Here is a 24,643-nt window from a genome sequence, read left to right on the forward strand (position 1 = left end):
TTCCCATGAGTGTTTGGCATGTAGATTTTTGGCTGTGATGCTTCTTTGGCTATGGATTGATCTTGTTGTGTCACGTCCATTGTGAGAGTGGGTAAATTAATTGCCTGCCCCGGGGGTGTGGGCTTGGGTAAGGGGTATGTGTGTGACAGGGCCTGCTGTCGGGTGTAGTGTATTTTGGCATTGGGTCTCCCAGGTGATGTGTCTGCCCCCTCATGGAGCATGCTGGCATGACAGTGAGTGTGAGTTCCTGTCCTAGATATCTGAGCTTGTGGTGTTGGTGTTTGAGTTTCCAGTGGTCACAGGAGGGCCTTGTGCTGCCTACAGCAGGGCTAAGTGTCAGCTACCTTGTCAGTACTTAGCCAGTCCCTGTGCATTGAGCATGGTGCATGGGTATGTACCTGGGCCATATGGGCTGAGGACAATGATGTCTGCTTCTGAGTGGAACACTGTGTTTTTTGAGCCCCACCCTCCCAGCATCACGGACATCCAGTCTTGTGTTTGTGGTTCGTGTAGCCTGGGAAATGGCATGGCCTTGCTTTGTGAATGGGGCATGAACATGTTAGTGGCATGAGCGTTGTTTTTGTGTGTGGTTGTGTCATGTGAGGGCTTGGGGGTAGTTGCGTGCATTTGGTGTAGTTGGGGTGTGGATGGCATTACCCCCATGTTACGTAAGTTGTTTGTGTACTCACCAGGCTAGGCCACTCCTTGGACTCCGTGTACTCCCACCGGCGGAAGCAGGGCCATCACCTTCTCCTCCCAGGGAGGGTAATGTACCGGTCTGCGGGGCAGCCCACCTCCAGTGATGTTGCTCTGGGCGTAGTCCTCGTTCATTTTGCGCTTGACTGTCCTCGGCAGATCGTACCACCTGGCTTGGCATTCATTCCTGGTCCTTCTGATGGGCACAACAGCATTCACCCTATCGACAATCCTCTGCCACATGCGTGATTTTTCTGCTATGCTGGTCTGTCTGACCAATGTTCCAAAGAGCTGTGGCTCGACTCTGATGACTTCGTTGACAAGGATGTCCAGCTCCTCCCTTGTGAAGTTTGGATTCTTGTCTGTGGGCATGGTGTGGGGTGTGAGTGTGGATGGTTGTTGGTATGCGGGTGTGAATGTGACGGTGTGGGTCTGAATGTGAAGAGGGGGTTTGTGTGAAGGAGGTTGTGTGAAGGTGAGTACGTTAAGGTGTATGGGTGCAGTTGTTTGTGTGTGGTGTCTGTCAGCAGTGGGTCTGTTGCAAAGGCACATGGTTTGTGTGTGTGGGCCCTTTTTATTGGTCCATTTTTGGGTGTGGCTGGGTTTGAAATTTTGGTGGGTGTGTTATAAGAGGTGGTTGTGAGTTTGGGCCTCTGTTTGCCTGTTTGGATGTGCCAGGTCAGTCATTTAGATGTTTTTTCTACTGTAGACGTGTTTTGTGGTGTTGTGCGAGTCGAATTGGCAATCCTTGTGCTGTTTTACAGTGTCCTGGTTCTGTACGAGTTGTTTTAGCGTAAGTAAGTTGCGTACATACGCGATGTTGTCGTACAGTGCTCACATATGCAATGTTGTTGTACGGTTCGTACATACGCGATGCTGGGGTACGGTGCGTCCAAGTACGGGGCTTGGGTATGGTGGTGGGGTATGGTGCGTACAAGTACGGGGCTGGGGTACGGTGGTGGGGTATGGTGCATACATGTACGGGGCTGGGGTACGGTGTTGGGGTACGGTGCGTACATGTACGGGGCTGGGGTACGGTGCATCCAAGTATGGGGCTGGGGTACGGTGTTGGGGTACGGGGTACGGTGCTGGGGTACGGTGCGTCCAAGTACAGGCCTGGGGTACGGCGCTGGGGTACGGTGCGTCCAAGTACGGGGCTGGGGTACAGCACTGGGGTACGGTGCGTACATGTACGGGGCTGGGGTACGGCGCTGGGGTACGGTGCGTACATGTACGGGGCTGGGGTACGGTGCTGGGGTACGGCGCTGGGGTGCGGTGCGTCGAAGTACAGGCCTGGGGTACGGCGCTGGGGTATGGTGCGTCCAAATACGGGGCTGGGGTATGGTGGTGGGGTACGGTGCGTACAAGTACGGGGCTGGGGTACGGTGGTGGGGTATGGTGTGTACATGTACGGGGCTGGGGCACGGTGGTGGGGTACGGTAGGTACGCGTACGGGGCTATGGTGGTGGGGTACGGCACGTACACGTATGGGGCTGGGGTAGAGTGCGGACATGGGGGGGTACGGTGCTGACAGATGTGGGGGGGAGAGGGGGGCTGTACGACTCGTATCCCGGGCACAAGTTTACCCGGATATGAGTGGTACGGCGTTCGCTCCGTACGGGGCCTTTTCCATGCGCTTGTGTTTTCGGAAGGGCGGTACCGATCGTACTTGCGCGCTCGGACTTCAGTTTTACGATTTGTATGTAAAATTGTCCGGGTACGTCTCGTAGACTTTTCCCGAAGCGATTCGTATGTATTTTTCACGTACGAATCATACTTCACTGGTTGTACGGGACTTGTACGATTCGTACGTAAAAAAATATGGATACGAGTCGTACGGTAATTTTTTTTAACGGATTGGAATCGGCACCTAAATGTAATGCATACATAATTAATATTTAAATAATTATAATTAGTTTGTTGATAAATATTCATAGTGTTTGTTTAAGTAATTTGTGTTTAAAAGTTACATTTTATGTGCAGGTTGTGACTATTGCGAGGTTATAGAGAGGGAAGTTACTAAATTATAATTATGTGGGCAAATATTTTGGTTAATAAATAACTAAACAAGCATTATTGATATGAAAGTGATTTCTGTATTTTATTTATAAAAACATTTGTAGGTATTTGTGATATGTTTTTACCATTGTAATATGTTTTTCTTTTTTCACATTTTTATTGTTAAATATATTTATATTTTTCAAAACATATTTATATTTCTCATTAATTACTTTGCTTTTATAAATAATTTGGTTTTGTTGAAGATAGTTTGTTTCTTTTTAACGTTGCATGGACTGGAGTGGGAATAGGAAATTGTTCTTCTCTGCAATCAAACACTTTCCCTACTGTTGTACTGGCGGGCATGGGAATAGTACATTTTACCCCTCCGCTATCCAACACTTTCCCTACTGTTGTATTGACTGGAGTGTGAAAAGTAAAGTTTAAGCCCTCCACAATCCAACACTTTCTCTACTGTTGCACTGATTGCAGTGGGAATAGTAATGTTTACCCCTCTTTTATCCAACACTTTCCTTACTGTTGTATTGAGTGGAGTGGTAATAGTAAATTTAACCCCTCTGCAATCCAACACTCCCTACTGTTGCACTGATATGAGTGAGAATAGTACATTTTACCTCTCTGCCATCCAACACTTACAGTACTGTTGTACCAACTGGAGTGGGAATAGCAAATTTACTCTTTGCACTCCAATAGTGTGTTTACTGTTGTACTGGCTGGAATGGGTATAGTAAATACTACCTATTCCGAATCCAACACTTTCATTATTGTTGTATTTACGGGAGGGAGATTTCTAAGTTTTAGTAAGTTTTCTTATCTTTAATTTGTGTAAAGTGGGAGTAGTAAATTTTATATACATTTACTATAATAAACTGCATAGTTTTGTATAAATTGTAGTTATAATAGTATATGTATTAAATATTATGTTTAATAATTTATTTTAAATTGCAAAAATGTATATTGTTATGTTTTTGTTTAATTTAAAATTGTAATATTTATAATTAATTATGTTTTAAATTGTTTAAATACATTTTAAGATGTATAAGTGGTTTACTTTTTTAATTTAATTAGAATGATTAGTTTCCTAAAGATTTAGGGCCTGATTACGATGGCAGGTGGACTTCAGTCCGCCCAACACTGTCTTGGTCCTGGGACCGACCAACCACTGGTCAGCGGTCCGTACTGACTTATTACAATGCGACAAACACTGTTTGGTCGCATAGTCCGATTTCTTAATGGGAGCTCATGTTACGGGCCATAAACCAGCCGTAACACAAGCTCCCATTGAGAAATGTGAGGTGTTGTTTATCCCTGCACCCCATCGCAGGCACCTCAAGGTGCCTGCCACAAGTCGCAGGGTTCAACAGGGGGGCACTATAAGTGCCCCCTCGGCCCCCAACCGAAGGCCGCACACACAAGGCAGCCCTGCTGGGGGCCCCTAAACACACTTTCTGACATGGTTTCAATGTCAGAAACCGTGCATCATAATCTCAAGGGCGGAAAGGCCTGCCCTTGAGATTACTTCCCGGTTTCCGACCGGTTTAGTTTCCAACCGCCTAGATCGTGATTAGGCGGCTGAAAAGTAAACCGTAGGGCCGATTACAATGTGGCCCTGAAGGCTCCGACCATTGGTATATGCCGATATATATTTTGTTGTTGTTATATTTTTATATTATCTAAAAAATTTGAAATTATAAAATAAATTATTATTATTAGTTTATGAACTGTTTTTTAAGTAGCTATATGTAAATATATATATGATAATTATTATATATTTGTGTTTAACTTTTTCAAATTAAGTTAATTTGTTATGTTTGTTAAAATATATATTACATATTTTTTAAATAATGTTACTATTCAATATATTTCATATTTATCATTTTATTCTATATATATTAAGAAAACGATATTTAATACAGCTATATTAAAGACATCAATATATTTTTTTGATATTTTTGTACTAACCATGATAAGATTAGGATGTGGATATTTTTGACATCGGTATTTTGGTCACGATATTTCTATGAGGAGATATTTTGTTCCTCGATATTCTATTAGTGAACCAAGTCCAAGATGTACTTCCACCTTCTCCTCATTCTCACCGATGCACTATTTTAGAATTGATTTGTTTTTGGCTGCTGCCAAACGATCTCATATTGTAATAAATACTTTAATAGTTCCCAACTAGTCACCTCTGTTTAAAAATTCATGGTTTTCCCACACTCCTAACATTGGACTTTTCAGTGGCCTGTGTTTTTTAAATAGATAATGTCTTTTTAGCTATTTTCAAACAAGAGGACTTGGAATATTAACACCATTTACTAATCATGAAAATGGACGTGCAGCGGATCCTACTCTAATGATTGTTCCTTTGTTTAGATGCGAAGATTGTTATTCTGGGTGCAGAGGACACGCTTACCCTTCTGCAAGGCAGTTGTGGATTTCCTGGAACCCCTGGTACCTATGGAGAAGTAGGATTAAAAGGTATACAACTGTTAAACTCAGATGGGATTCTGTTTGGGGTATTCCATTTGTTGTAAATACAGATGCCTGAATCAAAGAGTGCTCCAAGTGACAATGATACATTTAAATGCTTTTGAAAGACACCAGTCCTAGGCAAGCCCTCTCTCTCAAACAGGTGAGTTCTTTGAAACGTGTAGCGTGGCAATATTTTTTCAATGCACACTTGTTCCAATAGCGCACAGTGAACAGATGTGATTTTAAGTGTGGATGGGCCAAAAAGCAGTAATTCAAAAGAACAATAGTAGATGCATAGTCTGTCTGCCCGTTCCACCAATTGACTCTTTAGTGATACCACTCACATTCCACTGTATCTTCCGCTACATGCATAGCTATTTTATTTCGGCTCACCATTTAGCATAGCCCACAAATCCAATAAAATATATGCCCCTTTGAGTACCACTAAATTTAGATAACATCTATTACCTACGGTGCCTAAAAACTGGCAATTCTTTACAAATGAAAATAGCAAAAAGTACTAAAACTAAATAAAAACACTAAGGCAAACAGTATAGAGAACCTGTTAAAGGGCAATAGGAACCCAGTGTTGCTTTCCACACTTCTAACATTCTTTAAAGAGACCCTTAAAATGATCAATAATTTTGTTTTCTCTGGGTTTTCAGAAGTTCCACTCGCAGTCATCATAGCCTGTTCATCATAACCACATGCACTTGCCTCTCATATAGATCCCCTCCAGCACATTGATATACATTACTTCTAAATGTAAGATGGACACCTTTGGTTTGTCTGTTTACCAGGGGCGGCTCCTCCATGTGGGCGGAGGAGTGTCACCTCCCTGCTTTCTCGCACTGCTTGGTTGGGGGCAGGCGATCCTGCTCTAGGGCAGGGGAGGAGAGGGTTGCCGACTGCTGAGGTCAGCCAGACATGCAAACTCTGCCTTTTCTCCATGTAGGCTGCATGGCTTCCCCATAGATGCTTGGCTGGTCTGCGTCCCAACCAATCACAACGCTGCCATTGCAGCGTTGCGATTGGCTTAGGGGAGGGGAGGGAGGCTGACTGGTTCCTGTTCAGGAGAGGATCAGAGATGACGCAATACCGGGCCAGGTAAGTTAACTTTTTATTTTAATTTTAATTTCAAATTAACCGCCCGTGCGACCTATGCCCCCCACCCACGATTCATGCCGGCTGCGACTGCTGTTTACTCCACTTGAGCCTCCACACTCCTCAATCTTGCACCACATTTTTGGATACAGAACCCACTATGATTTATAAACACCAAAGGCTTCAGGGAGCCGTAGGGGATTTCAATCCCCTCGCGCTCCCTGAAGCCTTTGTTTAATTAGCGGCAGAATGTTCTAATAGCCTTCGTAGCAGGGCTATAAGGCTATTTAAGTCCTGCTGCTTTGTTAAAGCCCCTTGCCTTTGGCTCTGGCCTTTAACGCTGCAGCGGACCTTTAATAGCCGGTATAGTCCGCTATGGCGGACTATAAGGCTATAGTAAAAACAAGCAAATAAAGTATCCTTCATGAGTTATAGATTTTAGACTTGATTTAATATTTAAGATTTTTCTGTTTGCTTCTACAAAGAGATCGACTACAAACTGACGCACATTTGCCCCTTCACTGGCTTCAGGAACTCCGAGAATTCGCAAATTGTTACGCCGAGACCTATTTTCCAAATCGGTCAATTTCCAGTTAATGTCATCCTTCAATGTGTCGAAAGTAAAAAGTTGAGATTTCTGTTCTACTATGACATCCTCAATTGCCGAAATTCTACCTTCTGCTTCCAGGACTCTTGCAGATGTTTCGTTGCAAGTTTTCACCACTCTCCTAAAGTTATTCTGAAGACGTCGGACTGCGCCTTGTATCCGCAAATTCTCGGTTTTTGACTCCTCTCGATGTTGAAGCATGAGCTGGTATAGCATATTGAGTGTAACCTCTGGTGGGTTAGTTTGATTGTAGAAGCATTTCCTGAACTCTCTCAGTGGCAGTGGGAAGTTGAGATACAAAGAGCACATAGGTTCCCTTTTTCGCAGAGGAAGGTTAGGGATGCCTCAAAAGTGATGCCTAGAGCCATTCTAATAACTCTTAACAATTTTTTGGCACGGGAGGCTTTATATAATCTGGCTCGTCCAGATCGAAAACGTAAGGGGAAAAATTTGGATTTCTTTGTTCGACCAGATTACTGCCATGCCACAGTTCAGCTACGTTGGCAGTTACGTCAGCTAATTCCCCTTTTTCTAGCCAAGGGTGCCCAGGCCTTTTTACTTAACCCTTCAAAGCTTAAAGTGGTCAATAAGGAGAAAATATATTTTTTGACTACCGAGAAAACTGCTAAAGACTGCCTACATTCACTTTGATGTTATTATAAAGTCTTCATTACAATAGTCAATTATCTGGCTTACTAGGGGCATTATGGTATTATGATTATTATGGGTATCACGTATTTTATGTTTTGTTTTTGAGATGAAATGGGTAGATATGTGAAAGGATACAAGGGTTTAGCAGAACTAGAAGGGTGGTCGACGTAATGAGATGGATAGGGAAGCAAGCCTTTCCCCCTTTTTCTTTTTTTCTCTTTCTCCTCTTTTTTCTCTCTTACTCTTGTAGGATCGTATCTCAGGGGATATATAGACCACCCTCATTTTTCTCCCCTTTTGTTGTTTTTTTTTTTTTTGAGATACCCAAGGTAGATGGAAGCATGCGGTGAGCTACATCTAGCTTTTCTATACATCATTATTTTAGGGACTGCTCAGTCCCTATGCCCCGTGTGGGTGGGTGTTGGGAAGGGTGGGGGGTGGCGTTCCAGAGGGTGGTGGGTGATTGGGGTGTTCTGTGGGGGGGCAAGCAAGGACAGCTCTAGTTTTTTTAAGAATTATTGCGATCATGATTTTGTAAGACTTTCCGGTTTATGTCTGTATCTATTTCCATTTTTTGCTGGTTTAATTTTTTCAGTACTCAATCTATACCATATGTTAAATGGCAATCTAATGGCAATCTATTGTTTAGAGATATTAATTTGTCGTGATGACTAGTATCAGGGTATGTTCTTGGAATGTCTGCGGCCTTAATAATAAAAAGAAACGCGGTATATGTGCACAAATTATTCAGAGTATGAGACTAGATTTTCTTTGCATACAGGAAACTCACCTTAGATGGGACAATAGAGCTTGGTTGGCTGACCTGGGCATGCATGTACTTGGCTGCACTAATCAATGCACTACTACCAAAGGGGTAGCTATCCTTAGTAGAAGAAATCAGGCTGTCCTGAAACGAATCAAGACCGACCAATATGGTCGTTGGATAATAGCCGAAATTTTAATAGAGCGTACCTCTTGGACTCTTTGCTCCATGTATGGCCCAAATACAGACGATCCTGATCTGCTTAATTTTTTAAGTGTAGAGCTTGCTGACTGGCCTTCCACTCTTCTTTTTTGTGGGGACCTAAATATTCATTTGGAACCTGATTTTGATATTATTCATGAATCAGTTTATACAGGCTCAAAAAGGAAGATCTTTAAAGCATTACACGGCCTGGTTTCCGAGTTTAGTCTTCAGGATGTAGGCTTTGTTAAAAGAAATACTCTTCCGGGATATACTTTCTTCTCGGCACCCCACAAAAAATGTGTCCGTTTGGATTATTTTTTCATATCGTCTATATTAATATCCAACTGTAAGTATGAGATATTTCCAAAAATAATATCAGACCATAATCCCATAGTAACAGAGTTTAAAATAGACTCTATATTATCTGGCAAAGTATCAACATGGTCATTTGAACGGAGGTTGTTAGTAGATTCATCTTACATTGCACATATGGAAAGATGGATTAAGGATTTTTTTGAACTTAATATGGGCTCAACGACTGTTCAGATGGTATGGGATGCCTTTAAACAGGGGTGAGAGGAGAAACTCTATCTTATTCAATTAATAAGCAAAGAGAATACCAGCGTAAGTTAACTACTTATTATAATGATATACAGGATTGTGAGGTAGCACTAGTTGATGCCATCAAAAACTCCTTAGATATCGAGAAAATTAATGCCACTTTAGCTATATCTAAGTCTCGGTTGTATGAAAATTTTGCTTCAAAACTCGCAGAACAACTTGCTGTTTTCAAAACAGAGATATATGAGATGGCTGTGCGGTCTGGACATATTTTGGCAAAGAAAATTCGGCAAAAAGCAAGTCTAAACACTATAAATAAAATACAGGATGAATCCGGTCAGGTGTACGAGCAGCCAGATAAAATACTGGAGGTGTTTCGTCTGTTTTATAAAAACTTGTATACGGAGGAGGTGATCGCGTATTCACCGGACTCACTTTCAAACTTTCTTATCAATAATGATTTTTCCAGGCTGTCACCAATGCAGAAAGCTTCACTAGACAAAGATATAACCTGGGAGGAGATAGAAGCAGCCATACTCTCTCTACCTGCAGGTAAGGCCATGGGACCGGATAGAATTCCTCTTGAATTCTACAAAATTTTTAGACATGTGTTAAAGCAGGCACTATTCTTAACATGCTTGGAAGCACAGAAAGGGTTTATACCCCCCTCTTGGAGCGAATCAATCATTATGGCTTTCCTTAAAAAGGAGAAACCACCCCTACAACCATCCTCTTATAGACCTATATCGCTTTTAAATGCCGATAGTAAAATTTATTCTAAAATATTAGCAACACGTCTTTCGGGGGTTATTTCTACAATAGTCTCGCACTTCCAGCATGGGTTTATTCCTAATAGAGATACTTCTGATCATGTCAGACGAGTGATTGCTTTGATGGACTGGGCCCACGCCTCAAGCATAGATTTGGGTATCACCCTGTTGGATGCCGAAAAGGCATTCGACAGGGTGGCTTGGCCATATCTCTGGGATCTTCTCATTCGAAAAGGCTTCGGCCTTAAAATGGTTACAGCCTTAAAAGCACTCTATGCCGCCCCTTTCTCCTGTATTAGTATTGGTGGGAAGAAATCTTTGCCCTTTAGTATAAATCGCGGGACTCGGCAGGGGTGTCCCGTTTCACCTCTTCTCTTCGCTCTATATATTGATACTTTTTTAAATAGACTTAATAATACAGAGGACATAAAACCAGTTCAAGTGTCTGCTACAATATATAGAGCTCTTGCCTATGCAGATGACATAGTTGTATTGACAATGATATTAAGGGGGCAATACCAATAATACAAGACCTTGCACTACAATTTGGCAATTTCTCTGGTTATAGATTAAACGTACAAAAAACACAAATTTTATTTGTAGGACCGAATCCCCCAGAACAGCTAAACATAGTCTCAGCAGCTACCTATTTGGGTATAAAAATTACATCTCCAGTTGTCGCCATTCCTGAACTTAATTTTACGTCCATGCTTAAAAAAGCGCAGTCATCTCTAGAACGTATTGATCATTTCCATTTATCTTTATTTGGCAGATGTAACGTTCTGAAAATGATGATTTTACCCAAATTCTTATATATGTTTAGAACAATCCCATTAGCGTTCCCCTTGACGTTTTTTCAACAGCTGGAAAGGATGTCGGCAAGATTTCTTTGGGGGTATAGAGGCCATCGTAGGTCATACAAAAAAATGATTCTTCCCAAATCAAGAGGAGGCTGGGGAACCCCACATTTTCTTTTTGATTATCTGGCTGCAGCGTTACAGTATATTTCACCTTTGATAATAGGGCCTAGAGTACGTATTCTAGCTAGCCACACACCTTCCATTTATGAATTTGCCATGGGTACAGATTGTCATGGTAGCTTTTTGAGGATTGTAGAACCTAGCTATTTAAAAAAAACAAAGTTTAAGGTTTTGAGTGCTGCTTTCGGTACTTGGCGGCTAATTAAAAAGCAAATGGGTATCGGCAAAATCTTGGTGTATACACCATTCAAATCATTTAACATCTTTCCCCCAACTTTTCAGGATACAGTAATGACACGATGGCGTAACTTAGGTATTAATTGTATAGGCGATCTTTGGGAGGACGGTCAGTTAACCCCCTTCTCATTGTTAGAGAGCAAATACAACCTAACCCGTAATGATTATTTTAAATATGTGCAGATACATAGCTTCCTCAATACCCTTCTCCCGTTAGTTCGATCACGGCTGACTAGGATTCCTCTTATAGACAGTCTTTTCACCAAAAAAAAGATCGGCACATATTATAACCTACTTTTGGCTTCATTTCCTGATGATATTTTGCTATGTCAAAAAAAATGGAATGAAAAATTGGGGATAACTAATACTAAAATTCAAGAATCAATAGGTTTAGCCAACACAATACTAATAACCGGGAGATCACGCACACAGCACTATATGGCTTTATTCGATTTATACTATTCACCAGCTAAAATTAGCAAATGGTCAACTACCGTAGGTATATTATGTAGCCGATGCGGACTCTATGCAGCAGACGCTCTTCATATGTTTTTTGTATGCCCTCGTTTGTCTCCTGTACTGTCTGAAATCCAAACTTTTTTAACAATACTGATGGGTCAGACAATTATTTTGTCAGGAGAATTAATATTAACAGGTGTGCCACCATTTGAGTTATCTGTGGGCCAGACAAATTTTCTTTTCATTTGTATGTCCACTTGGAGGGCATGCATCACTCAAGTCTGGCTGAGCCCAGACCCTCCCACTTTCCCTACCTGGAGAGCATGTTTACTTGCTAAGTATAATCTGGAAAAGGCCATATACAGTGTTAAAAGTAGGAAAAGGAGAAGGCTGGGTGAAGAACTTTGGAGCCCTTTAGAGAATTGGATCAACGATACTATGACCTAAGTAATTTATCTGTTTTTTTTTTTCTTTCCTTTTTTCTTTCTTTTTTTTTGTCCCAAATGTATTTATCTATTATTCTTTTTTCTTTACCATTAAGTGTATCATGTGGACTGTATTCCTGGTTCTTTCTTTATACATTGCTGTACCTTGCTTGCATTAAATGACAAATACTAATAAAAATAATTTTAAAAAAAAAATAAGATTTTTCTGTTTTGTCGTCCCTGCAAAAAACTGTAGTGCACTGTAATTTTATGGTTCTCTTCTCAGGTTGAGGATAGCAAGGCCATTATAACTCATTGTTTTTTTCATCTAACACAGACTATGAGAAGAACACTATCCATATCTGGGGGGCAGAATCTCTGCTAGCCACCATGATGCCAGCCTAATTTTGTGTTAATTACACTACATGGGTAAGACTTTATCAGCCCTTGTGGTTCAACAGCACCTAGTTCTTGGTGCCTTAAAATAGTTCATGAAGCTTAGTAAACTAGGGGGCTGATTTAGAGTGCAGCTTCTCCGTCAGGCCAATGGAGTATTTTACTCTGTCACCCTTATGGAGTAACCACACTGGCAATTTAGAGACATTGTTAGATTTATAACTGTGACAGAAACAAAGTTATTAAACTTTCTTTTCTGTAAGCCAAAATCCAGCATTTCAGCTGCTCTCTCTTGATTGACTAGCCTCTGCCCAGGCTGGCCAGGCTGGCCAGGATGCTCTAATGAGGTGTGAAAAGCCCTGCTAGGAAGACAATGGTTATCCTGTGTGCGGGGAAGTACAAGCTGCAGAGCAGATGGCAGGAAGGGGATGAGGGGAAGCCATCCTGGTCTTCAAAGGCAGAATGACACTTTAGGACAGCACAGGCTGACCTCCACATCCTACCCCCTCCAGCCACCCTAGAGCCCCTGTTATTAGAGTAGGGTAAGGGTTGGAAAGGGAGAGTTCAGGAAAATTAGCCACACAAGTAGGCTGGAATACCCTGATACAGCTCCCCTGGAGAGACTTTCTCCATATCGTATTTTAGGAGAATGGTGCCTTTTGGGACAAGAATATGCCTCACTTCGGAGGAAGTGGTCATATGCCTGGGTGGCACTCTGCATCCTATTGGTCAGGGGTACCCCCTGCTTGATGCTCAGAAACTGGGAATAAATATGGGAGTGCTGCATAGCTCCTCAGATTTGGTGCTTGAAGAGACAAGAAGGCGGACTGCCCTGCTGAACCACTGGCCTGCACCAAGAGGACTGCACTCAGAGGACTGCATCTGCTGCACACTTTAGGCTTCAGCTAAAGAAGGATTCCAGACCCTTGGTTTTGTATTTTGGACACCTTGAACCCTCAAGGATAACTTCAGGAAGAGGTTCCAGAAGTTTGGAGAAGTTTGGAGCAACTTTTGGAAAAAGCTCCATGAGGGGACCGACTCAACATTGAGAGTCAAGCTGGCTATCTTCAAATGCAAGCCGGCCTGGATTTTAGGTTTGCCAGATAAAAGCTCTGGAGCTCCAGACTTCCAGGATTTGGCCGGGGCCTCACAGAAATGCAAGCCGGTGAACGGCACTGAATCGAGCCTGATGAAGTGGCTTGCCTGAGGTCAAGTATAAAAGCTCAAGAAAAACAACTAAGTCAGAAAGTAAACTTTTGACGAGGCCTCCCACTCAGGGGCATATGTACAAGCTCCTAGCACCACTGAAATGTCACTTTTAGTGAAGTTTCCATGGCGATAGGGGCTTCGCCTTATTTACAAGGCAGTGTTAAGCCACTTAACGTGGCTTAACGCTGCCTTGTAAATAAGGCCCCCTTTCATGCTATGCTTAGTGTTAAAGGGGTGGAGGGGGTGTTCCGGTGGGCATTCCACCGCAACACCCATTGTTTTTTACGCTGCCCCTTATTTACAAGGGCAGCATAAATAGGAGGCAGCTCCAAAATTAAGATCAGGAAAAACCTGGTCTTAAGTTGGCGAAACGAGGAGAAATGGTTTATTTCACCTCGTTTTTGCTTTTTCCATGTGTGCTGCCTTGTGCAACACACGTGGAAAAAGTAAAACACCTTGGATTGTTTATGTGTAGGAAGGTGACCCTTTCTGCACATAAACAATCCTTTAAAAAAATGACATTTTGTAACTTCCATGTGTGCTGCATTAACCGACAGAAGTGACAAAATGGCATTTCAGGATTGTTTATGTGCAGGAAGGGCCACCTTCCTACACATAAACAATCCTCCCTTGCACGCAGACAACCTTGCACTATGGTGCAAGGACACCTGCTTTGGCGCTACGCCTCTAAGGGGCCGATTCCGATCTTGGTCGGAAGGGCACCGAATCGGGTTCGGCCATAGTGGATTCGATCCCGATGCTTCTTTTCCAACCGATCCGTACAAGGGTCCGGACGACAAAGTACGATGTGAAGACGCGCAAATTCTCCAACCGACTCGTTCCCGGCTCCGACCCGATCCGTCCGACTTGGTCGCACGCAAACCGACGCACACAATGGAGACGATTCTCGATCAAACGAGTATGATGCTCAAATCGGACAGCTCGACCGAGTCAGAGCGTCCGTCTCGCAAAAGCTCCCGGAATCGGACTTCGTGGGTCCGCGTCGGACTCCCAGACACCCGCAGCCATACGACTCACACACAGGGGGGGACCCATGGGTCTCCCCCACACAGGCATGTACGGCGCGGATGGCATCGACGCGTACCCACTGTAGGGGGCGCACTTGTTCGAGACGTACCCATTCAGTCAATGGGAGCGAATGTACGCGTCGTACAACTGGCTCCCATTGACTTCTATGGAAGTCCGACCGAACCGAGTCCGACAGCATACGTGCGCATCGTACTCGCTCGTTCGGACTGTAGGGGTCCAGCACGGTCAGAAAACACTCCGACTCGGTCAGAGTGCTTTCCGACCCGGATCGGAATCGGCACCTTAGTGTAGTGCGAGCCCAGGGTGAAATGCAAGGCTGCCCCATATCCTTGTAAATATGGTGCAGCCTTGCGTTTCTGAAGTGTGGGAGTGAGACGTTAAGCCATGACGGCTAACGCCTCACTCCGCCCCTTCCTTGTACATATGCCCCTCAGGGCTCCATCGCGTTCCGCCTCAATCTTTGACTTTGTGCCGGTCAAGCGTGACCAGATGTTCCAAGTGGGTGCTATATGTTTTTAAGCATTAGAAAGTGTTTATTCTTTCAAAATTCATTTCTCCAGTTCCTTTCATTGGATTTTTGTTGTTGTGGTGTCTATTTGTTCATAAAATATAATTATTTTCATAAATTGGAGATTAAGTTTTTTTTGTGTATTGTATCCTACTTATTTAGTGTACTGGTGTTTTTACACACATGTCTCATAAGTTACGCCTGCCTGCTCGTTGCCAGCTACTAAGGGTTGACCAAGGGAATCATTTATTGAGATCTTGTCTGAATTTTTTATTGTATTTTTGGCTTTATTACTAGTAGGAAGTCACTACTTATCACTACTATTAATCTACTTTCCAAAAGACGTCCACTGCCCCAGGTGACATATGTTACTTTGGCAGGAACCCCCGCCAAGGCAGCACCTGCCAATGCATTGAAAGAGTGGCATAAAGCACAGTCAACATGTCGAAGCCATTTTGCATACTTAATTTTTTTTTCCCTTAATAAAATACAAATCTCACACAACAGAGAAAAACTTAATAATAACACATGTAACCCTACTGAGCGCTAGACATGGGAAAATCAAAAAATGTCTTAATACTGCCCTCACACACTTGATAGTGTCATGCTTCATCATTAGGCCGCATCATACATCCAGGTGCAGACCAACACACTGAATGGAGCGCAATTTTTTAGAAAAAAGATGAAGGGTAGTGGTGAGAGTAGAGTGCAATAAAGAAAGACAAAACGAAACACAAAAGTGTAACTCAAATCAAAAAGGAAAACAAATCTTCTCCTGGAAGCAGGGACCAAGAGAGGTGCAGATTTAATTATAAAACTGCCTAGGGGTTAACCCACAATTTTTTATTTTTTGTCAACCTCTGGCAGGATTAAAACCAACGATATGGGGTATACAGGGAAGGTAACGACCCTTCTATCCCCACTGCAAATACCAACATGTTTCTGCCAGTTTTTTTTGCGCCTGACCGGGTCGCTCTGGCATTCGTCAGGGTATTGGTTCCTATTTTCTGGTCTGTATCCCAATTCGGGTATTCATTACCTTATTACTTTGTATGTTTGGGCTCTGCCCCAACGTCACTCTTTCTGGAGATTTCCAAGAGGATTCACAATTCTGCAACGAGAAAAAACATAAAAGAGGGAAAACCATCAGTGATTCCCATGCTCATCGTTTTTCTCATTAGCCTTTCCTATTTTCGAAATTCCCATGCGTTGTTTAAGTGATTTCTATACTTCATTGCAACCTATTCATTCAACACACACCTTAATCCCCTAGATGTGAGGACACCGCACCACACGTGAACACAAACACCTCAACAAGTGGCGTGGGTGCAAAATCTGGATTTAAAATCCGCACGTATATTCAAAATACATATACTTTTTTAGCGGAGATCTACCCAGCCATGTCTCTCTCAAGATCCCAAGTAAGTAATACCAATGGCCAATACCTCGCTGATCCATGACTCCACTGAACCACTCTCTTTGCAAATTCGTCTTACTTACAAGAGTTTACGAATATTATTCTAAACCCGGGACTTCGGGGGATGGTGCTCTTGTCGTCACACTCTAGAATTGTGTGATCCATCGAGTTCAGGGGAGAACAGGGTAGAAAAACAAGGCAACAAATGTTAGTATAATAATTCTCCTATGAACATGCCTCCACCCATTACTCATCAAACTCTCCTTAGTTTGAAATGTCGGTATTCGTCCTTCGCCGCACACATTACGTTTGCTCTTCTGTTAAAAATATATAACTCAAGGTCCCACCGATGTTAACACTAGGGATACTCTAATAGCAGCAATGTATCCGGGATTCTTCACATCTACACATAACAATGTCTACTCACTACTCCAAAGAGACACTGTCTCCGATACCCCTCAGACGTCCTCCGTCGATATGAATCTTTCTGCGTTTTGCCTCCATATAAAGGGCCGGCAAGTACGATATCCACCGTTACTTCCAAACACGCTAACACAATTCCCAAGAGGCACTGCAATCCAAGGCCATAGAAAGAGGCTCTAGCTCTATCCTTAATAAAATACAGCCTGAAGGATGATTTCATTTAAAGCTCAATGCAGATAAGACTGAGGTTCTGTTTTTAATCAAGCAGTCCCACCCCCGGCTGCCCTGTGGTGGCCAGCAGAACTGGGAACTGCCCCTTCACCTAAGGACTCGGTCAAGAATCTTGGAGTCAGATGGGATTATGACTTATCCCTTTCTGTACATGTCCAGAACGTATTAGCAGCCTGCTTTGGCAAGATGAAAACGATTAGAAAATTAATCGACTTCTTGCCAGAGATAGCCCGTAAAACTGTAGTGCATGCGTTAGTCACCTTGCATCTTGACTACGCCAACGAACTCTATCTGGGTCTGCCTAGCGGCTTGATCCGTAGGCTGCAGATAGTGCAAAACGCGGCTGCTAGACTAGTCTGCAAGGTTCCTCTCCGACAACATATTTCCCCCCACCTCATACAACTCCATTGGCTCCCAGTGGCCAAGAGAGTTGAATTCAAGGCCCTTACGTTTGCTTTCCGGGCTTACCAGGGCAGAGGCCCCAATTACCTGAGGAAGAGACTTTGCCCTTACCAGCAGGGCAGATAGCCGAGGTCCAGTTCATAAACGTACCTCACCATCCCCCACTTTGCTAAAGCGAGAATGGGGGGGCAGAACGTTCGAGTTGGGATCCTCCAAATGATGGAATGACTTGCCTCTTCAACTACTTAAGATGCACTCGTAACAGGAGTTTAGAAAGGCCTTGAAGACCTGGCTGTTCAGGCTTAGAGACTAGATCCTCGCCGGCACTGCTCTGTTGTTATCTGCTTTAGCGCCGGGACACCTCAGTCGAGGTAGCTGTGCGCTTTAGAAATGTCTTTATTATTATTATTTTTGAAAAAAAAAATAATGACCTCCTCTCCTTGGGAGTTTTTTTACCATGGTGTGGTGGCCATTGAAATGTTTTTACTTTTACTCACCACCACGTTTTGGAAGGCAGGACACAAAAATAAACAATTGCCGTATGCTTGCCTACTCTAAAAGGGATGGGCAGACAAATAGCAAAAACGCTGATGGCCCTTGTTCTGTTGGGTCATCAGAGGTGTGTGATTGTGGCTGAGAGTAGTCTCCTCCACTGCCATACTAAAGGTTCGCTGTACTGTAAATGGGGTGGGTGGACATTCAGTAGGGCAGAAAGCGTACTGTGTTGCTGTTGCAACTAAATACCCTTTCAGCCACACTCTAAATTGGTCCCTTAGATTCCTCTTTACTTACATGTCCCAGCCTTCTGAGTACTACCCAATCTGCAACCTGTGCTTTCTTTTGCTTCATACAAAATTTCAAATCATGATGCAATTTAGACATGACCTGTGCTCCATCCCAATTAACATTAATCAGGGTCAATTTGCAGGAAACTGTTAAGGAAAAATTTGCAAGACTGGGCTTTTCCAATTCCCTATATCGTATATCTATTTAAATGATGAATTCATTATTATCACTATCACCCGGGAGGGTATGTGTTATGATCTAGGAAGTTTATGATGCATCTCCTCTGTTGCTGTCCTTGCCTTGCTGCTCAGTCTGTGTGATGTCATCGGAATGTTGAGTGTGTTTGAGTGGAAGCAGAGATCAGTTGGTGAGATGGGCTGAGCAGCAGGGAGGCTGCTCCTGGTGGGGCATGGCTGGACACTGATTAAGGCCTAGCATGAACTTGTTGTGGATCCTAACCAAAGAATAAAGCTAAGATCTTGGACCACATCTTATGGACTACCTAGCTTTCTTTAATTGTAACACTGGCGACGAGTTATAAGAACCTGCGTGCTGATTGGACTTTTAAAAGTGAAGGAATCAATTTTTACGAACCTGCGTGCAACTTTAATGAAGATTGGACTTTTTAAATTCAAGAAACCTGGCACCCCTAATGCCCCACCAGTGACCCTGTCAACGGTCGCCCACGACGTAATGGTGCCAGTTTCTGTTTACCTGTCTTTTTCCTCCTACATTGGTTTGCTGTGATGTATCACAGAGAATGATGAATTCTCTGAAAGTTTTATTGTAGTGCATTTTTGAGGAGCTCTGCTCGACTTTCAACTACCTGCTGACAGGGGCTGCCTCGAAGTACATTGGATTGTAATGGTTGCTCGTGTCACATCAAGGTTTGGAATGCTGCTCGGGTTGCTGTCCTACAGACAACTGGAGGAGGGAATTTTGAGTTGCTAGTGATCCGGCGTGTGACTGGATAGAGAAGTGTCACATTTATACAACGAACGAACAAACCAGCGTGTGTTTTTTTTTTTTTAAGTTGACCAAGCAAAGAGGCGGAGACTATGAACTTAACAGAGCCTGAACCAAGGTGTGTTTTTACTGAATTTCCACGGTGCGGGCCATTAGAGTTATTTCTGGAGAGTTGCTACAGTACATCAGAATTCGGCTTTTCTAGGTAAATTCTGTGGTTTACAATTTTTTTACGGTTGCTGGACATCGTTGACATTTTAAATGGTACACGCGCACCTTGTTGTAAATTGAAACAACGATGTGATTAAGCATTTACTAAAGACATTAGTTCCTCTGTTATAGATCGTGTTTTCTCTGCTATGTTGACCGAAGCTCGGACTCCATTTTGTATTGTCATGCCTCCACGTGTTCCTCACGAGAAGAGTCCAACCTCTGTGTTAGTTGCTCTCGTAATCTGCCTAGTAACAGTCTATAAATAGCTCCTTTGTCCATCTGGCGCATGCCCAGACTTGACCACATCTGTTATCAGTTAGCCTTACTTGACCATGTTTTCGCGGGCTCAAGGAGTGCGTTAGCTCCGCCCACCTATTGATTCAGTATCGAAAATGACCATAAATGGTAATGTTCTTCGTCTTCATGTTGTATCCACCCACTTATGAGCCCCTCTACTGTGTATAAAAGGGGACCATGTACGAATGTTCTTTGTGCTACTCTATGCAATACTGGAGGGTGTTGTGTGGATTGTAGGACCACCCTTAAGGGTTAATAAATGCTGTCTTTGTACTTTGCAGTTTCCGTGCCAACTTCCTTATAGATTCCATTACAGGAGAGCGAACCCTTGTGTCCTGCGGGCCTAGCTGGGGCCTGTATTCATCAATTGGCGCCCGTCACGTGGGGCTCATCGGCGACTCGGATGCTCGAAGGATTGGTCGCGACGAAGGTGAGGAATTGGGCCGGGGACGTGATCACTGCCAGCGGCGCCTTAGCCCTGGCATCCCAAGGTTTTTCTTCCTTCCCTTCCGAGCTGACCGTCTGGGTGGCGCCGGTCCTCGACTGAGACCTCTTCTGTCGGTCTTGCCGTGAAAGCCGTTTGGGCGATTGTGGAGCTTGGCAGTTGGAATCTGGACTCTTGATTGGTAAGAACCGGTGTACGGTACTTGCTCCGAGTTTTTGAAGCCTGATCTGGCTTTTTGAGTTTGATTTGTGATGACTAGTCATATTTTGGATTTGTCTTTGTGAATATATATGCGTTGCAACACATATAGGCAGGTAATGTGGAGAGATTTCTCCAGAGCTGTGTAACTTTGAACGGCGCAACGATTAAGTGCCATTTTTTATAATATTGCATATTTTGCATTATTTCTGAGCATGCCTGCTTTCAGCGCACTCCGTAAGTGGTGCTGTTGTTTTGGAAACCGGTTGAACCTCGAGGAATCTGCTCCAGCTCCCCCAGAGGGGACGCCTAATAGGGATATGTACGTGAAGCATGGTCTTTCTTCCATAATGTACAGCACAGTATGGAGGAAATATACGAAAAAAGATCCTGAGTTGCGATGGCCTTTGTATGGATCGTTTGATATACGTAAGATTGAGTATGTGGAACAGTGTATGTGTAAGCGGCGTGCCCATCAGGATATGTTTGAGTGTGTGCGGTTGTGGGTGAAGGAGGTGCGTGAGCGAGAGAAGCGCGAGAAAGCGCTGTTTGATAAAGAACAACGGAAGAATGATCATGTGCGAGCACAGGAAGCGAAGCGCCGGGAGGATAGAGAGCAGACGGACAGGCAAGAGAAGGAGCGTCGGCTACAAGTTTCGGGTCAATACGTTGTTCGACAGCCACTTTATCCTGTCCTTAATAATCTTGATGATGATTTTTCTTTACTAGATCGCCCTCCGCCCCCTTATGTCGGCGCATCTGCTCCGAGGCCGCAAGATTCTGGCCCAGGTCCGGGTAAGGTAGATACGCGGTCCATGTTATCGGCCGAGCATATGGCTGAGCTTCGGAAACTTTCCCTCCGTGCACTTAAGGGCAAGATGTCTAGGGAGGAGTTGCTCCATACTTGGGGGTCGTGGCAAGATAGAGAAAGGGTGTATTTTCTGGCTCATTTCGCTGAGGAAGTGATTGCTGCTTTCCGAAAATATTCTAGTGTCTTTGAGCCTGACGATGTGACATCGGTTGCTAAAGCATTGCATGATGGTGTTTTTTCTCCCCCTAAGGCTCCTGAGGCGGCTCGGCGGCTGTTCGCCTTGCGAGACGAGGTGCTGGCCCTTAGAGAGAAAGCGCGCCAACAAACGGAGGAGGAGAAGCAGTCGGATTCGTGCACGGCAGAGGGCCCCTCATCCACCTCCCAGTCAGATAAGGATGACGTAGTGCATGTTAAACCAATGCGAGAGGCAGCGCCTTTGTATGTTCCTCCTAAGGGAGCAGGGACTAGCTCGGACATTACCTCCGCCGATGCTAAGGGATATTTCGTGTATAATTGGGTTTACACTCCGTGGCATAGGGCTGATGTTATGGCATTGAAGAATGCGCTGCCCGACCCCCGTAAGAATCCAGCGGCCTTCTATGAAGAAGTCGAGGGGGCCTTGAATTCTTGCGTTATGACTTTAGCAGATATAGACCTGTTCTTTGGCCTTATTCTACCACCGGATATGTGGCGATCTGTACGAAAGGTAGATGATATAGTTGCCTTTAAGGCCCGGTGGTCTGACCTTGAGGATGAGGATAGGGAGCGGAAGCCCGCGCAGAAACCACCGCAGAGTATTTTAGATCTCCCTGCTGCTATTGTGACTAATTTGAAGACGATTATCCCCCCTAAAAAGATTGACTGGAATATGTTAGCTGCATGTAAACAGAAAGTTGACGAGTCGGTGGCGGACTTCTTTACGCGCTTTGAGGAGACGTTTCATGATTTTAGCGGACAGTCGCTTACCGACGATACGGGACGCCACCTTTTTGCGGATAAATATGTGGCTAATCTGCTGCCGGCAGTTGCGGCCCGTCTAAAAGCGAGTGAAAGTTCTTGGTCCTCCGCTACGCCGACGGCCCTCCTGACTATCGCTCAGTATTATGAGCGTCAGGAGCAAGAAGCAAAGGGCCAGGAGGAAAAGAAATCGAAAGATTTGAAAACAAAGGTGATGTTGGCGCAAGTCTATGGCCCGCCTCGGCGAGGTAGTAATAGAGGTAGGGGAGGATCTTATGGTCCTCCCACGGGCCGGTCTGATTTGAATAGGAATCAATGTGCGTATTGTAAGCAATCGGGTCATTGGGCTAGGGACTGCCCGGTGTTGCATGCATCGCGCCAGGGGCATACCCACGGTGGCCCGCGAGGCAGAGGGGGTTTCTCGAACTTTCGAGGGAATTCTAACGAACAGGCTCGTCTTGAGTCTGCTGGGCAGCACCGAGATAGATCAAATGTTTTCGACCGCCAGCATCAGTATCAAGCGTCAGGAGTTGACCGGTCGGGGTACCATGACTCTCAGCATGCATAGGATTGCGTTGGATGGGGGTTAGAATCAGTTGAGGTGCCGGTCGATCAGAAGGGCCCTTATGTATCGGCTGAGGTTTTGGGCTCTACTGATCAGTTCCTAGTGGATACTGGAGCGACACGTAGTGCGCTATCTAAGCAATTGGTTCCGGGGGCTCCCCCATCCGGCTTAATGGTCACATCGGTAGGGTTTGATGGTACACTCTCCCGAAGCCCTCTTTCACAGCCCCTCATGTTTAAGGTTGATTCTTTTTCTGCACCCTGTCCGTTTCTGCTTGCCCCGTACACACCGGACAATATTATGGGTCTTGATATGTTAAAGCACTTTAGGGCTACTATCCGCTGCTCCCCTGCTGGTGTGCGAGTAATATTGAATGACAATTACCCCCGATCTGAACTAATGTGTGCGATGTCGGAGGATGCGCTGTTAGCTACCCTCCCTCATGCTTTGTGGGCAACTTCGGATACTGATGTGGGACAAATGGTGATTCCGCCGGTCCACATTAGCGTCCAGGAGGGGGCGGTGTTACCACGCCTCCCACAGTACCGTATTTCCCAGGAGGGCGAGGAGGCTCTCATACAGATAGTGCAGGATTTGATAACGGTTGGGGTAGTTGAGGAAGTCCCCTACAACATTTGCAACAGTCCGATTCTTCCCATATTGAAAAAGGATACGGATGCCAGAGTTTATCGGTTCATAATTGATTTGAGAGAAGTGAACAAGATCGTGATACCTCAATACCCAGTGGTTTCCGATATCACGACGTTGCTTACTTTGGTCCCGCCTACGGCGACCATGTTCTCAGTGATTGATTTGAAGAATGCCTTCTTTTCCATTCCCATTCACCCTGATAGCCGATATCTTTTTGGGTTTACACTGAATAATAGATCTTATCGTTTCTGTAGGATTCCCCAGGGCTATACAGAAAGCCCTAGTATTTACAGTCAGGCTTTGAAACGACAATTGGATTCCTTTGTCCTGCTCGAGGGTGTCGCCCTCATTCAATATGTGGATGACATCTTACTGGCGGCTGACACCCTGGAGTTATGTGAAAAAAGTACGTTATCCTTACTTTCCTTTCTAGCGTCCCGCAATCATAAAGTATCTAGGAAGAAGTTGCAATTCTGTAGACCAAAGGTGACTTATCTGGGTCACCTTTTGTCTAAGGAGGGACGTGCACTCACACCGGATCGTATCCAAGTAATTTTGGATACACCGAGACCATCCACACAGAAGGATGTGCGTGCATTTCTGGGCCTTGTTTCTTTTTGTAGGCAGTGGATATTGGGGTTCTCACACATAGCTAAGCCATTGTTAGCTCTCTTGACAAAGGACACGCCTATCCCAATCCCTTGGTCAGATGAGTGTGATACTGCCTTTCAGCAACTACGACAGGCCCTTTGTTCAGCACCAGTGTTAGGGACCCCTGATTATGCAAAACCCTTTTCGTTGTATGTGCATGAGAAAGATGGATGTGCATTGTCAGTTTTAGTGCAGATGCACGGCGACAAGCAGCGCCCCTGTGCATATTTTTCGGCTGTACTTGATCCTGTCGCCCGAGCATTACCAGGGTGTTTTCGCTCGGTTGCGGCGACAGCTGTGTCAATACGCCAAAGTGAAGGAATTGTGTTATCTCATAAGCTGTTGGTATTAGTCCCCCATGCTGTTGATGCCCTGCTTAATCAAACAAAGACGCAGCATTTGACCAGTGCCCGTTTAACGGGATATGAGTTGACGCTTTTGACTCCTCATATTACGTTGAAAAGGTGCGTAACACTAAACCCGGCAACATTGTTGCCATACCCCGAAACTCAGCCT

At 44.3% G+C, this 24,643-nt stretch overlaps 1 protein-coding gene across 2 annotated transcripts in view; it reads left to right on the top strand.

The window, feature by feature from the left end:
• Positions 1-24,643, top strand: part of LOC146868568 (ryncolin-2-like) — a 304,312-nt gene that overhangs the window by 40,526 nt on the left and 239,143 nt on the right. Inside the window, exon 2 of one of the 2 annotated variants that reach the window (XM_085611342.1) lies at positions 5,092-5,196. The exons of the other annotated variant lie outside the window; for it this stretch is intronic. Coding sequence (XP_085467468.1) covers positions 5,092-5,196 — 105 coding nt within the window. The remainder of the gene's footprint in view (positions 1-5,091; positions 5,197-24,643) is intronic. 2 annotated transcript variants of the gene reach the window in all.

Source organism: Triturus cristatus, chromosome 1_2 (genome assembly GCF_964204655.1).
Source record: "Triturus cristatus chromosome 1_2, aTriCri1.1, whole genome shotgun sequence".
Taxonomy (NCBI): Eukaryota; Metazoa; Chordata; class Amphibia; order Caudata; family Salamandridae; genus Triturus; species Triturus cristatus.